At 37.1% G+C, this 15,611-nt stretch overlaps 1 protein-coding gene across 5 annotated transcripts in view; it reads right to left on the minus strand.

Annotated features, from left to right (window-relative positions):
* FGFR2 (fibroblast growth factor receptor 2) overlaps nt 1–15,611 on the minus strand; it is a 377,174-nt gene that overhangs the window by 216,723 nt on the left and 144,840 nt on the right. For 3 of the 5 annotated variants that reach the window (XM_024121204.3, XM_024121197.3, XM_024121198.3), the window contains exon 11: nt 2,927–3,206. The exons of the other annotated variants lie outside the window; for them this stretch is intronic. In XM_024121204.3, coding sequence (XP_023976972.1) covers nt 3,028–3,206 — 179 coding nt within the window. In that variant the 3' untranslated portion in view covers nt 2,927–3,027. Of the gene's footprint in view, nt 1–2,926; nt 3,207–15,611 lie in introns of those variants that run through there. 5 annotated transcript variants of the gene reach the window in all.

Raw genomic sequence — 15,611 nt, forward strand, 5'->3', positions numbered from 1 at the left:
ATGATCCACATTTGAGTAACTAGCCTAATTCAAACATTTCCCAATTGTTTCCACTTCATTTCCTTCTTTAAAATGAGCAACAGTAGACACATCTTAAGTAGCTGATCATCATCTTTCTCATCTTTATTCCACTGAGATAATATAAAGCTTACCAAATGAAACCATATACTGTCCAGAAATCTGAAAAGATTCATTTACATAATAAATTCCAAAACATAAGAAATCATACACAACTGATATTTTGCAAAATGGATAAAAATTAGAATAAGCTATCTGAAAGCACACATAAACAGTAATAAGTTCTTATCTAAATAATTTTAATCAAATGAATAATATATTCATCTGGTAATAGCCTCTATCTTTCAGAATATAAAGAAAGTGCTCAGATTACATTTAAAAAAAAAAATAAGATAACAAAAATCTCACAGAACTGAAATAATTTAAATAAAGATGACAGCATGGGGAATCTCTATTACCTTTTTGCTCCCAAGACAGGGAGGCAGGTATAAATCTATCTGAAATCAGAAAGGGACTACAGCACTAAGGTTGTAAATGCAAAGCGTCCAGCCTTGAAAAGATATAAACTATCTTTGAAAGGTTCTCATGCATCCTTCTTTAGATGAAAGCCATTAATGTAAAATCAGATTTCTCAGCTAGACTGCTCGTCACCTGACCGAGCCAAGTCACTTTCCTTGACTGTCCTTTTCTAGCCCACTCTCAACATTCACTCAGCAGGGCTCAAAAGAACAAATAACTGTCTTTTGAAGACACTTTGTTCATTAGGATCAACACACTGTCTACTCTCAGAAAAACAACACACGAAAATAGCAACCGAGAAGAATCTTCTTGCCCACCTCTCTCTGGAGCTTCAATGGAGCCAACCTAGAAAGCCACGCACAGGGAGAGCACCACGGTTCCAGATAGGGGGCTTAATCCTTTCCCTCTGAAGGAATCCTAAACTGAACTCTGCAGGAAAACACCAGAGTTGTGGTAAGAAGTAAGATTCAAGCTTTCTCTTCATCTGATACTTGAGTTGTGATCTTAATGAACTCCATTCTACACACTAAGACGAAAGTTGGTGTAATGCACCTGATGACATCAACCTGGACATTCCAATGCCAAGGGTACCAGGTATGGACCTACCCTACTTATTTTAATAATACTGAGATTACTCACAACGCTTCTGAAGTCCTATTTTGAAATTTCTTTCAACTCAGTAGGATTTCAGGTCATTCTTACTTTCTTATTTATGCTCTTCTTAATGTTTAGCTGCTTAAAGTATCCTTTTCATAAATCATTAAAAAATTAAGCTATCTTCACTTTAGAGGGAAATATTTTTTATATGTTCTACAGATTCTGAAGGCAGTTCTAAATAAGAGTCTATCAAATGCTCTCGGGAGACTATTTTGAAGGACAAAATTCCGGAGGATGCAAAATCCATGCCATCACTACTCTATGCCCAGTTAGCTAAGTACCTGCTCATGGCAGGTGCTACACCCATACACACACACTCTCTCTCTCTCTGAATGAATAAATACAATTTATTTGGATGTTGAACTTCTAGACATCTGATTTTTAAAACCATTGTTTTATGATCCTTCCTTTTATTCTAGCTACCTGAAATTATTTTCTAATGTTTTATACCTAAACTCAGTGAATTTAAGAGAAAAGTTTAAAAATCGGTAGTGGGATTCAAGCCACTAAGTTTTATAACACGGTTTTTTAAAAGATCAATCAACAGAAAATGAAAAAATGGGCAAAATGAGAAATGAAAAGGACTCAGTGGCCAAGCAGGTGGCAGCAGGCGGTGGTCAGCTGAGAAAGAGCACAGGAAAGTAAGCCTCCTCTGTCCCTCCCCACCTCCAGCACAGCTCGACTCGCCTGGCCCCCTCCCACCTCCCGGCACAGTGCCCGACACCTTGAAGGTGGGGGACAAGGGACATCTGCTGAATGAGTGAAGGACCAACTAAGAGAAGGGAGAGGGAAAGAAGGACCCGCCTCTGCTGCAGACTAGTAAGTGTGGTGTTCTCCTCTCTGGCCCCCAAATCAAAGGGCAAGAACCGGGTGGTTTCGCCTCCTGCCCTGAACAGAGGTCAAGATGATTCCTACTTCACTTAAATGAAATGCGTAGCACAGCCGTAAAAGTGGTCAGATAGAAACTAATTTTTAATCAATAACCAAAAACAAGTGTCCTGAGTTCTAAGGAAATAAAAATCAGTCTATATTTACCTTTGATGGGGCTTATTAGGTCAAGGCAGGAGCCAACAACCTTCTAAAAAAAAACCGCGCTTCTTAGATTTTGAGAAATAACGCAAAGTATCCCAGTTTCGACAATATAATATATAGCTACGGTAATCACATGTTTTACTGTCCAAACTGGGATATTTTGGAGAGTAAAAGGGAACACGAGTGATAATTATTCTGGGAAAAGTAACTGTGCCAAGACCGCAGACACGAATAGGGCTGTCCTGGGCAAAGAGACATCCGATGTTAACACAACAAACATCCTTTTTTGGAAGTTTGTACTATTTCCTTTTTTTCAAGTTTTCTATTAAACTGCATAATATAACATTCGGCAGTAACGTAATATTGAACACTGAGTAACAGCTCAGTTTTGTTGCCTTGAGAAGACATTTTCTAAGTGATGACACAGAATTCCCACTTCTTCCCCACACCTAAGGTCTTTCAGCATAAACTAATGTTTTAAATGGCTCTGAGGAAACAGTCTGTTTTAATATTAACAGGAGAAGTTTACCGTCTCTTGTTCATAAAACAGACTTCCGAAATGATAAACCCCAATTATGAGTCTCGGTCATAACATATGTTAAAAATCTTTATATTAACCATGAGATTCTCACAAATACATTGCCACAAGATATTTTAGAAAAGCTATATAGCCATCAAAATGAAAAAGTCTAATCCGCGGATGGTGACGGAGCTTCCCCCGGGGAATGAACCTGCACTGTGGCACACATCAGCAGCACAACGCTGGCAGGGGTGCCCGGGCAGAGAGGCGAATGAGCTGATTCAGTTTCTGAAGAGCAGCATCCGCTCGGAGCACGTCTGCCCCACCAGGCTCGCGTACTGCAGCACGGCGGCCTCCTCGCTCGGGTCTCTCTGCTGCTTCTTATACACACCGTAAGGCATCGTGACCTTCCTGTAAAACACCTGCAGGCGGTCAGGCTCCTTACTGCGACCTTCATCCACTGCAGTAACAAAAAATAGGGATTAAAAACAGCACCTATCAGACCACTTTTCATTTCCTAAATCAAGAATGTTTAACTGAAGTATAAAGATTATGTATTATGTATTAAGATGTCCTCTCTGAGCAGTATGTTCAAATGACGGTGTGTGGTATTAAGACTGACTTGAGTATGTTAGTAAATAACAAATGCCTTGCTCGAAGACAGCAAATTCCCTCCACTGAGAGAGCTGAAACATCAGGGAGAGACAAGGAATTGTATGCAATTTTTCAAATGGCCTTCAATGTCCTTATTATTTTCTCATACATGATAAAGTTTACAGCTCTCCAGCATCTTTCCTGAGTCTGATTTAAATTTATTTTGCCTCTCCCAGAGCCAACATACACTGTGTGAAGTTTCCATCCCTGCAGCGAGGCTTTCTGCTGACTCAGCAGTTTGGGCTGACTTGAACTGGCCGGGTTGGGGCGATGGGCACTCGTGCTGTGCGGGCAGGAGGGCAGATGCTTGCAGCTTTCACGGAGACGGCCACTATTGGTTCTCCTCTTCTTCCATATAGAAGAACTCCCGGTTTTTTAGCAGGGCATACTGTTTCCCAGCCTTCCTTGCAGCCGGGTGTGGTCCTGTGACCGAGTTCTGGCCAACAGGATCCAAGTAAAGGGTTCTGTAGGACAGCTGGCCCAGGGTCTTTGCCTCCTTCATTTTTTAGCCCTTCCTTCATTCTGCTGCTTAGAGCATGAATATCACAGTAGGAGCTCTAACCTCTGTCTTGCAGCTTCCTCTGGGTTCAGCAAAAACAAAAGCTAGAAGGAACCTGGGTACCTGAGAACTCTGTGGAACAAAACGGCCATTCCAGCCCTGGACTGCCTCTGTCTAGAATTCTACATAAAACAGAAAAAAACTACCTTAAGACAAATTATTTTAGGTTTCTATTATTGGCAGTTGCTCTTAATCCTAACTAATACAGAAAACAATGTTAACAGCACCTACTAAAATGTTTTTCTTTTTTTTAAATCATTGACTCAGCGAGACCAGTTCTCAGAATCATCCCACAGCTGACTAAATATGAGAATCATCTGAAGAGTTTTTAAAAGAACACCAAAGCCTGGATCCTATTCCCAGAGGATCCTGATTTTAAAACTTGTCTCAATGGAACCTGAGCATCAGTATTTTCTTAAGCCTAAAAGGTGGATTGAGAACCACTGTCCTAGAAAAACACACACACCAGTGTCTATATATATGTGTAAGGATATTTACAGCAATACTCTCTGTAATGCTAAAAAACTGGAAGCAACATAAATGTCCATGAATGGAGAACTGGTTAATAAACATGTTAAGGTATATCCATACAGTAAAATGTTATACAGCTATTAAAAAAACAAAGGAAAATAGATTGCCAAGTGAAAAAAAAATAGGTTCAGTGTTAAAAGCCTAGTATATGCATAGAAAAAGACCTGGACAAACATACATTCACCTGTTAACAGTACTTATCTCTAACTGTTCCCTTTGCCTAGAACTACCCAGCTTCTATTGGTTGCCCTCCCTGGACCCTGAGCCCCCTTTCTCTTCAGCCCAGGGGTGGCAGTGGTTTCCTGCGGTTGCTACTCTCTGGGTCACATCTCTGTGCTCCTGGCTCTCAGCAATACCACTGCCTGATATCACCAATTCCACGAATTAAATGTTCTCTGTTGTAAATACCTGAAGTGGCTTTGGTGTACCTGGTTGGACTTCAAAATATGTGTTGTTTCTTACAAATTACTTTATCCAACTGAAGCAGAAAATCCACATACTTTAAAACAACTAAATATTTAACATTTACTAGGTTACCACCTCCCTTACCAGGGTAAATGACAAGCAAAGCTAAGGCAGGGGGGGACCTGGTTCCTGCTGTCAGTTTCAGACAGTTTAAAGCACATGGATTGCAACACAGAAATCTCCATCACCTGGCTATAAATGCTACCAGTAGGAAAAGGTTAGATTCAATTATGCTTAGAAACTAATGCAAATAGAAAACTAGTAAAGATCAGTAAGTAGAGCAAAGGAGAGAAGCAAGGACAGTGGCAAAATTGCACAAAACTCGCTAAATCTAAAACCCTCACTTTTTAAAATGGCATTTTAAAGCATGTTTATATTTAACTACACAGAATGATGTTTCACAGTTTAAACCTTTATCCTAAAATATTTTAGGACAGACATCCTTTAAAATTCAAATGAATGGAACACTCTTAACAAATAAAAACTTAAGATTTGGTATGCCATTATCTTATTTTATCTAGAATGAAATGCCACCCTCTAATTTTTATTCTTTTCTAGTATGACATATAAAAATGAAAACAGAAGATTAGGAAAAACCCACCATTATGTATAATTTACATCAACTATTTTAGAGTGCACTCCTCTTAGAGAGTAGGAAATTTTGTATTGTTTCATTTGTCAAAAAATACATTTCATTTCTATTTATTAAGGTTACAGGAAAAGCTTTAAGATTCAACCACTGAAACACACACTGACTTGCGATGCTGCTGAATCTGTTGTTTAACTTATATATCTAATTAAGTTTCATAAAACTTCTAAATTAATTTACAGCATTTTTAGAGAACCTTACAGCAAAGAAATCAATCAAGTTCAATAGTTCTTTTTACTCTAAATACTTTTGAGGCCTTTGTTCTGGATTAAAGTAGTCAAATGCTTAATATACTCAAAAAGTAGATATCAACCAGCTGTTGATTTTTTAACACCACATATAATTACCACAAAAAGTGGTAATAATGAATTGTAAAATCCTCTCCTCATTCCCTTCAATGTTAATATATCCAAGTCATTGGAGATGCAAATATATTTGGTCTCAGTGCTCAAATATTCCGGAAGTTCATGGCATTGTAGTTACTGTTACTGCTGTTGTTTGTTTAATATTCCAAATGCTGTGTTCCTGACATTCTATCACCATTTCACCAGAAATACTGAGACTTAATTGAAACTTGTAATAAATTTATTGAAATACAAATTAGTTTTCTTAATTGCCCCCAATTCTTAAATTTTCCCATTATCACACTTTGACTGTAAAAAAAAAAAAAAGGCACTGAAACATCACAGAGATAAAAAGTAGCAATCAAGCATATCTTTCCCTACTTAAAAACACTTAAATTGCAGCTCAAATTTGGAATGTAAACTTAGAATTCTGCCTACCCAAAGGTGCCAAAGTATCAATCTAAAAAATCAAATCGATTACCCTGAATTTCAATGGGTATTGTATTAACTTCAGAAACCACTGACTATCATTATACAAACTACAATTGTGTTTTCTGGGATTAGCAGTCTGCAGTTTTATAACCATTAGTTTCATCTGCAAGGAAGGCAGATTCTGATTCTTAGCACAATCTATATAATTAGTATTAAAATTTAAATTTAAAACCTGAACAAGAAAAATTCTACCAGACACTTAAAACACTGAAAATTACTTGATTTATTTACTAAAGTTAAAAAAAAAAGCAAATATCCTCACAAAACCCTCCTGTAATCATGTGTGTTGCTTGCCTGATACATGTTATCAGCGTTTGTAGACAAGAAAGCTACATAGCTAACCCGATACAGCACAATAGGCCTCTTCTTGAGGGGATCTTGAAGATACTAGAAAAATAAAGCCATTTTGAGATTAAAGGCCATTTGTCATCTCATCTAAGGGAAACTGCCAGCTCATTTTGAGATGTCTTAAAAATGTCTGCCAACAAGAACTTCTTCCATCTTTCCTTTCTCTAACGTATCACAATTTAATTTCATAAAATAAAAACCAAAGGCAATCCTGCAAACCCTTTTCTGAGATGAGCATTTGATCACTAGTGATACAAATATGCTGTCAACTCTGTGATGTTTTAATCTTCAAGGAAAACTCTGGTGGGCAGCAACTGCTTGATTTCCCCCAGCTTTTTATTCACAGGAGGTGAACTGTACATCACAGGCGCTTTCAAAGGAAAAAACCTAGAGATCAAAGCTTTACCTCTCCTTCTTACAGGGATTTAACTCATTCATTATTCTTAAAGAGACTTTATAACTTCTAGGCTTTCCAGAAACTGATCAAACAGTCTGTTTTCTTAACTTCATTATTTATTGTTACAGCGTTGCAAGAACATGAAAACATAAACATAAAAACAAGTTACATACTTGTTACATACAGTTTCTCATAAAGATAGCTGTATAAATGGTAGACTCGGTAACATTAACGAAGCTAAATATCATTGGGCAAAACGTGGATATAATGGAATTTGAAAATTTGAACAAATAAATACATGATGGAACCCAACTATGAAACCAAACTCAACTCTGGCAAGTTCAAAGCCAAACATGATTTAGAACACTGTAAAGTGACAAGAGGTGTTAACAAATGTTTTAATTGCCATGGGGGAGTGTATGGGGAAGGTGGAGAGAATTGAGAGGAAGCTTTTTAGTATGGGACAGCAAAGGGCAAGGCAAGGGAATACACAGCAGTTTTGACAGAAATTAACTGAGCTCAATCAGTGAAGTCTTCAAGCCCATTTGGTGGGAGACTCAAAAAGCGATTTGGGAATCCCTCAGGGAGAATTACACATCTTCATATTCTGTAAGGAATACCGTGGGCTAGTCATTTCACTCAGAATATTTTTTTGGTAAAAATGAAAACTAAGAAAACAAATCTAAACTTAGCTTATTTGTGAAAGAATATGCAACAGCTTTACAGCAACAATTCTCACACCATACAATTCACCCATTTAGAGTGTACGAATCTATGGTTTTTAGTGTAGTCACAGAGGTGTGTAACCATCACAACAATCAATTTTAGAGCGTTTTCAGCAACCCAGAAAGAAACCCCATACCTATTAGTGGTCACTCCCCACCGTCCCCAACTTCCTTAGCCCTAAGCAATACCAATCTCTCTACAGAATCAGACAATATGTGCTCTTCTGTGACTGACTTATTTAGCACAACGCTTTCGAGGCTCATCCACATTACAGCAGGCATCAGCACTTCACTCCTTTTTATTGCCAAATCACATACTATTGTCGGGATACACAGTAGTTCCCCCCGTCTTACCCGCAGTTTTGCTTTCCGCGGTTTCAATTACCGTGGTTAACCACAGTCCGAAAATATTAAATGGAAAATTCCAGAAATAATTCGTAAGTTTTAAAGTGTGTACTCTTTTGAGTAGTGTGATGAAGTCTCGCACCACCCCACCCCGTCCCTCGGATCATCCCCTTCGTCCAGTGTATCCCACCTGTTAGTCATTTGGTAGCCAGCTTGGTTATCAAGTCAACTGTCATAGTATCACAGTGCTTGTGTTCAAGCAACCCTTACTTCACTTAATAATGGCTCCAAGTGCAAGGGTAGTGATGTTGGCAATTCGGATATTCTCTTACTGTGCCTAATTTGCAAATTAAACTTTATCATAGGTATGTATATAGGAAAAAACATAGTATACACGGTTCAGTATATCCATGGTTTCAGGCATCCACTGGAGGTCTTAGAACACATCCCCTGAGGGTTAAGGGGGAACTACTGTATCAATTTTTATTTATCCATTAAGCAGTTGATGGACATATGGGTTATTTACTCTTAAACTACTATAAATAATGCTGTTATGGACATTTGTGTACAAGTTTCTGTGTGTTTTCATTTCTCTTGGATATATACCTAGAAGTGAAATTGCTGGGTCCTATGATAACTCTGTGTTGAACCTACTGAAGAACTACCAGACGTTTTCCAAAGCGGCTGAACCATTTTACATTCCTACCAGCAGTGTATGAAAGTTCCAATTTCTTCACATCCTCATCAACACCTGTTTTTATCTGCTTTTCCTATTGTAGCCATCCTAGTGGGTATGACGTGGCATCTTATTGTGACTTTGATTTGCACTGGGTCAAAGCTAATGATGTTACGTTTCTTTTCATGTTCTTACTGGTCATTCATATATCCTCTTTCTATTCAAATCATTTGTCCTTTTTTAAAATGGGCTTTTTATTGAGCTATATGAGTTGTTTATATATTCTGAGTATTAGATCCTTATCAGATATATGATTTGCAAATACCCCCTCCCATTCTATGACCTGCCTTTTTACTTTGCTGATGATGTCTTTGGAAGTATAGAAGTTTTTAATTTTGATGAAGTCGAATTTATTATTTTTTTCTTTTGTTGCTTGTGCTTTTGGTGTCATATTTAAGAACCATCACCAAATCCATGGTCATGAAGATTTACTCCTACTTTTGTTCCCTAAGGGTTTTATGGTTTTAGCACTTACATTTGGATCCAATCCATTTTGAGTTAATTTTTGTATATAATGTGAAACAGGGAATCAATTTCGTTCTTTTGCATGTGGATATCCAGTTGACCCAGGACCATTTGTTGAAACGATTATTCTTTCGTCCACTCAACTGTCTAGGTATCATTTTTGAAAATCAATTGACCATAGGTATGAGTTTCTTACTGGACTCCCAACTCTAGTCCACAAATACATATGTCTACCTATATGCCAGAATCACACAGTCTTTAACTCTATTCTTCTTTTTCAGAATTGTTTTGGCTATTCTGGGTTCCTTTAATTTTCATGTGACTTTTAGGATCAACAATCAATTTCTACAAAGAAGCCAGCTGTTATTTTAATAGGGATTGCATTTAATCTGTAGGTCAATTTGAAGACTTAACAATATTAAGTCTTCTGATCCATGAACATGGAATTTTTCCCCCCATTTATTTAGGTCTTCTGTAATTTCTTTCAACAATATTTTGTATTTTACAGAATATAAAATTTTCACTGCTCTGTTAAATTTGTGGATATCCAGTTGACCCAGGACCATTTGTTGAAAAGATTATTCTTTCGTCCACTCAACTGTCTAGGTATCATTTTTGAAAATCAACTGACCATAGATATGAGTTTCTTACTGGACTCCCAACTCTAGTCCACAAATACATATGTCTACCTATATGCCAGAATCACACAGTCTTTAACTCTATTCTTCTTTTTCAGAATTGTTTTGGCTATTCTGGGTTCCTTTAATTTTCATGTGACTTTTAGGATCAACAATCAATTTCTACAAAGAAGCCAGCTGTTATTTTAATAGGGATTGCATTTAATCTGTAGGTCAATTTGAAGACTTAACAATATTAAGTCTTCTGATCCATGAACAAATTTTTCCTCCCATTTATTTAGGTCTTCTGTAATTTCTTTCAACAATATTTTGTATTTTACAGAATATAAAATTTTCACTGCTCTGTTAAATTTGTTCCTAACAATTCTATTCTTTTTGATGTTATTATAAATAAAACTGTTTACTTAATTTCATTTTTAGGTGGTTTATTGCAAGTATACAGAAATAAAACTGAGTCTGTGTGTTGATCTTTTATCCAGTAACCTTGCTGAACTCATTTATTAGTTCTGATAGTTTTTTAGTACAGTCTTTAGGATTCTCTATATACAAGACCATGTCACCTGCAAATAAAGATGGTTTTATGTCTTCCTTTCCAATATGCATGCCTTTTATTTCATTTTCTTGCCTAACTGTCCTGGTGGAAATATCTTTTTAAAGGGAAAAAACTACATAATGTTGTCAAACTCGTGATATGATGGTAATTTTAAAAACCTCTTGACTCCCAGAAATCATAACATAAAACTAATTCATCAAGATGATTCTTACCAGAAAGAACTCCAGATTAGTTCTGACGTTATGGCATCAAAGCCCTGTAAAAAGGTCACCAGAGGAAAACAGGGTAATGCCACCAGACTCATAGTCTACAGCGTACAAAAATCACACCAACTTTACCTCCTGCCTCAGCTCACTGCCGTGAGGACTCTACTTAGATACTGGTTACTGGTTACCTAAGTAAAATGCTAATAGGAAACCCCTCCTGATGATGAATAAGGGTTGTATTCTTTCAAATTTCTACTCTATGTGTTTTGATCCTTAAATACACTCTTAAATACTTCCTTTTTCACCACTAATGTTTACCCTAATAAAGGCTACACTTAAAAACTTGTAACAATATAATAAATGTAAATTGAAACACGTAAAACATACCATTACAGAGTTTCTCAAAGACAAAGGAAGCTGGTTTGTGCAGCTGCTGGTGTGTGTAGGGGCTGGGGCCAAAGAGGCAGTCTGCAAGTCCAGAGCCGCCTAGGCCCTTCCTGGCTTATGTGGTCAAGAGATTATTCACATACAAAGGAACTGATCGTATAAATAAATATACTGAGAAAAATGGGAGCTGGATTTCTCGGTCAGAGAAGGGCTAGAAAGGGAGAAGACTAGAACAAGTTCTGCTGTGTTGGATCAGAATTGGAGGTACAGGTGAAAACTCATGGTGTTTATACACTATATCGACATACAAATACACAAGTAGATATAAGTGCGTGAGTGTATTTCCTAGATCTGTCTGTTGAGAGGGCTTGGAGGCAATGACACCCCAGTAGCAATGAGCATACTTATTGCCCAGATCTTGTTTGCTAAATATTACTCTCCACAAAAAGGAACTAGAGCTCCTTGGAGAAGTGCCTGAATGCAGAGCTGGGTCAGGGAAAGAACAAGATGAGCCTGGAATATTTTGTGCCAGAAAGTAAATGCGCAAAAAATGTTGGAGATGCGTCCAAAGAATACAGGAGTCACCTTGAAAAGGTCCCTGCTGGCCAAGTCTGAGACAATCTGAGCATTCAAAACAAATAATGAGAGTAATCGATTATATAATACATAGACCAAAATGTTAGGATTTCATGAGTCCACACTGACATAAACAAGCAAACAGGGAGAAGGGATGGCTCTTTCTTGTAGTAGAATACCAACTAAGAAAAGCAGAAGTAATGACTGGATGAGAAAAATCATTTGCCAGCTATCTCAGAAATAAATGATCCAAATAAGAATCATCAATGAAAGTAAAAATTAATAGATATGTTTGATAAAGGTATTTACATTGTCCCAAAGTATCTCCCTACAAAATATTTACTTACTAACATATACAAAATACTTATTAACTTTACAGCAGTGACACCTGCATATCTCACTTTACGAAGTGATACAACGTCAAGTCCCCAGCAGTCAGATGAACTGACAGCGCGTGCCCCTCCTGAGATGTCGCGGTGAGAACTCAGCGTCACTTCCAGGGTATTCTTGCCAAAACTACATAACCTGAATCTAGTTATGAAGAAATATTTGATGAACACAAATTAAGGGATATTCAACAAAGTAACTGGACTGTATTCTTCAAAAATGTCAAGGTAATGAAAAAACTAGAGTGCACTAAGGAACTGGTCCAGGGAAAAGGGGGCTAAAGAGACATGACGATAAATGCAACACATGATCCCCACCTGAACTATGGATCAGAAAGAAAAGAAGGTAAAAGGAAAGTAGGTTTGTAAGTATGTGTGTGTGGTTTTGTGTTATAAAGGACATCACTGGAAAAATCTGTGGCATCTGAATAGGGTCCGTGGATTAGATGGTAGTAATATATCAATGCTACCTTCCTGGCTTTGATGGCTGTACTCTGATTATGTACAAAAGTGTTCTAGTTTTCAGGCAATACACATTGAAATATTTAAGGATAATGGCTCAATGTATCTACAACTTACCCTCAAATGGTTGAGAAAAAAATATAGAACAAAAGGGACGAAATGATAAAGCAAATGTGGAAATACATTAACAACTGGGGAATCTGGGTGAAGAATATGAAGAAGTTCTTTGTATCAGTTTTACAATTTTTCTGTAAATTTGAAATTATTTCAAATAAAAAAATTAACAAATGCTAAACTATGGTCTTCAGCGTCCCATCATAATCCCTCCTATTTGTGTGCGTGTGTTTGGAACCCAAGCCTTACATTTGTACTTTTTTCAATTGTTAAATTTTGTTCTGACATATTCGCATCACTCCAGCCTACTGAGGTATTTTCATATTGTTTCTTTTCTTCTGGCAAGTTGGAGATCCTTACCAGCTTCCGAGTATCTGTAAATTTAGCTATCAAGATAAGAATAAAAATCTTAAGTAGAGTTCTGAAAAGAGGGAAAAGCAAAAGGTAATACTGTAAGTCAATACATGAAAAGCTAATAATTTTTTTTAGTTATCAAATACATTGAATCAGTTCATTTTAGGATCAATGATGTTCACTTGGTTTGACAAATTAGCTTTTTCTAAATCAATACCTTTAAATTCCACCATATCTGATAGCTCATGAAAGGTATTACCATAATGGTAATGAGGTTGCTGGTCACAAAGTCAAATTCCCAAATACAACAAAAGTTAGCTATAATACTAATTTCCAAAGAGTGAATCTGGCATTGGGTTGATTTTGATTCCTTCCAAGGGAATTAAGCTAGAGACTTCTAAAAGTACCTTCAAGCAGCAAAGACTTCTGAAAATTTCCTGGGGAAATTTTCAAATCCTCATAAAATAAAATTTGAAATTACAGTATTTACCATAGGGGCAAACACAAATTCACTTTTCTTTGCCAAAGGTCTCAATCCAGAAACCTGTCCTCTTCCTCATTCTTGGTCTCAGCTCAATCTGCATACTGAGTCATCCCTCAGTATCCATGGGGGATTGGTTCCAGGACCCCCAGCAGATACCAAAATCTGAGGATGCTCATATTCCTTACATAAAATGTTGTAGTATTGGCACACAACCTATGCAATCCTCCTGTATACTTCGAATCACCTCTAGATTATTTATAATACCTAATACAGTGTAAATGCTGTATAAAATAGCTGCCGGCAAGTGGCAAATTCAAGTTTTGCTTTTTGCAACTTTCTGGAATTTTTCTCTCTACTAGTTCTTTTCCACTAACTTTCACAAAAGCTGAAGACTCTGCTATCTGGCACAAATAAAACTCTCTGTGACCCCTACCTTTTCTTCCAGTTACCTTACTCTTTCTCTCCTTTAAAGAGCATTTCTACTAACGGCCATTTCCTCACCGCCCCACTCACTCCACAGGTTATTTCAATGTGTATCTTGGTCCAATCACCTTCATTCAATTCACTAAGGTCAAAGGGTCCCCCTGACATTGAACATGAAAAAAACATTGCAGTCTTTACCACCCTCAGCAAAGTATAAACTCAGAGGACCACTTCCTCCTCTTTGAAATCCACTCTGCCTTCCACTTTCCTGACACCATTTATCCTGGTTATTCTCTTACCACCAGGGCAATTCTTTACTTGACTGTTAAATGTTGGGAGTAAGTGTTCTGTTCTAGGTTGTTCTTTCTTCTTGCTCTACATTTTCTCCCTCGGAAATTTCATCCATGTCCGTGGATTCAATTACCATTTTTAAGTCTGACCTCCAAATCCTCAGGTCCAGCCAAAATTTTTCCTCAGGAGACTTGATAGTAAATACTACGTGTGGCCAAGGGCAAATTCACATTATCTTGGTCAGAGCAATCCTACTCCTAGGAGTCCATTCTACATAAATATCAGTATGTGTGCAAAAAGACGTATAAACTCTGTTGTAGCATTATTTGTAATTTAAATTAAAAAATTTAAAACTTAAATGTCCATCAATGGGGGGGGGGTATTATCAATAATACATATCACAGTATGCAACCATTAAAAAGGAATGGGTAAACATACTTATACCATATAATCCAGCAATTGTGCTTCCTGGTATTTGACCAAAGGAGCTGAAAACTTATATCTACACAAAAACCGGCAAATAAATGTTTATAGCAGCTTTGTTCATTAACTGCAAAATGTGGAAGCAAATGTGTGCCAAGATTTCCTTCAGTAGGTGAATGGATAAACAAATTGTGGTACGTCCATACAATGGACTATCATTCAGTGATGAAAGGAATGAATTATCAAGAAAAGACAAGACATGGAGGAAAGTTAAATGCATATTACTAAGTGAAAGAAGCCAATCTGAAAAGGCTACAGACTGTATATGATTCTACTACTATATGACAACCTGGAAAAAGCAAAACCATGGAGACAGTAAAGTGATCAGTGGTTGCAAAGGGATTGGGAGGGGAGGGATAGATGAATGAGGGAGCACAGGGGATTTTTAGGGCAATGAAACAATTCTGTAAAATAACGTAATGGTAGACACATGTTGTTATACATTCGTCAAAATCCATAAAATGTACACCACAAAGACTGAACCCTAATGTAAACTATGCACTTTTGTTAATAATAATGGATCAATGTTGGCTTATCATTTATAACAATGTATCATACTAATGCAAGATGTTAATAATAGGGGAAACTGGGAGTGGGGGATTGGAGAGCATACAGGAACTCTGTACTTTAGACTCAATTTTTCTGTAGACCTAAAACTGCTTTTAAAAAAAAGTCTATTAATAAAAAAAGTAAGAAAAATTTAAGATATTAACAATAGGGGAAATTGCAGACTCTCAAAGAAAACACATATTAAATACAGTAAGCTAAATTCTAGTGCAGTGGTTCTCAACCTTGGTT

This window comes from Physeter macrocephalus, chromosome 20 (assembly GCF_002837175.3).
Source record: "Physeter macrocephalus isolate SW-GA chromosome 20, ASM283717v5, whole genome shotgun sequence".
NCBI lineage: Eukaryota > Metazoa > Chordata > Mammalia > Artiodactyla > Physeteridae > Physeter > Physeter macrocephalus.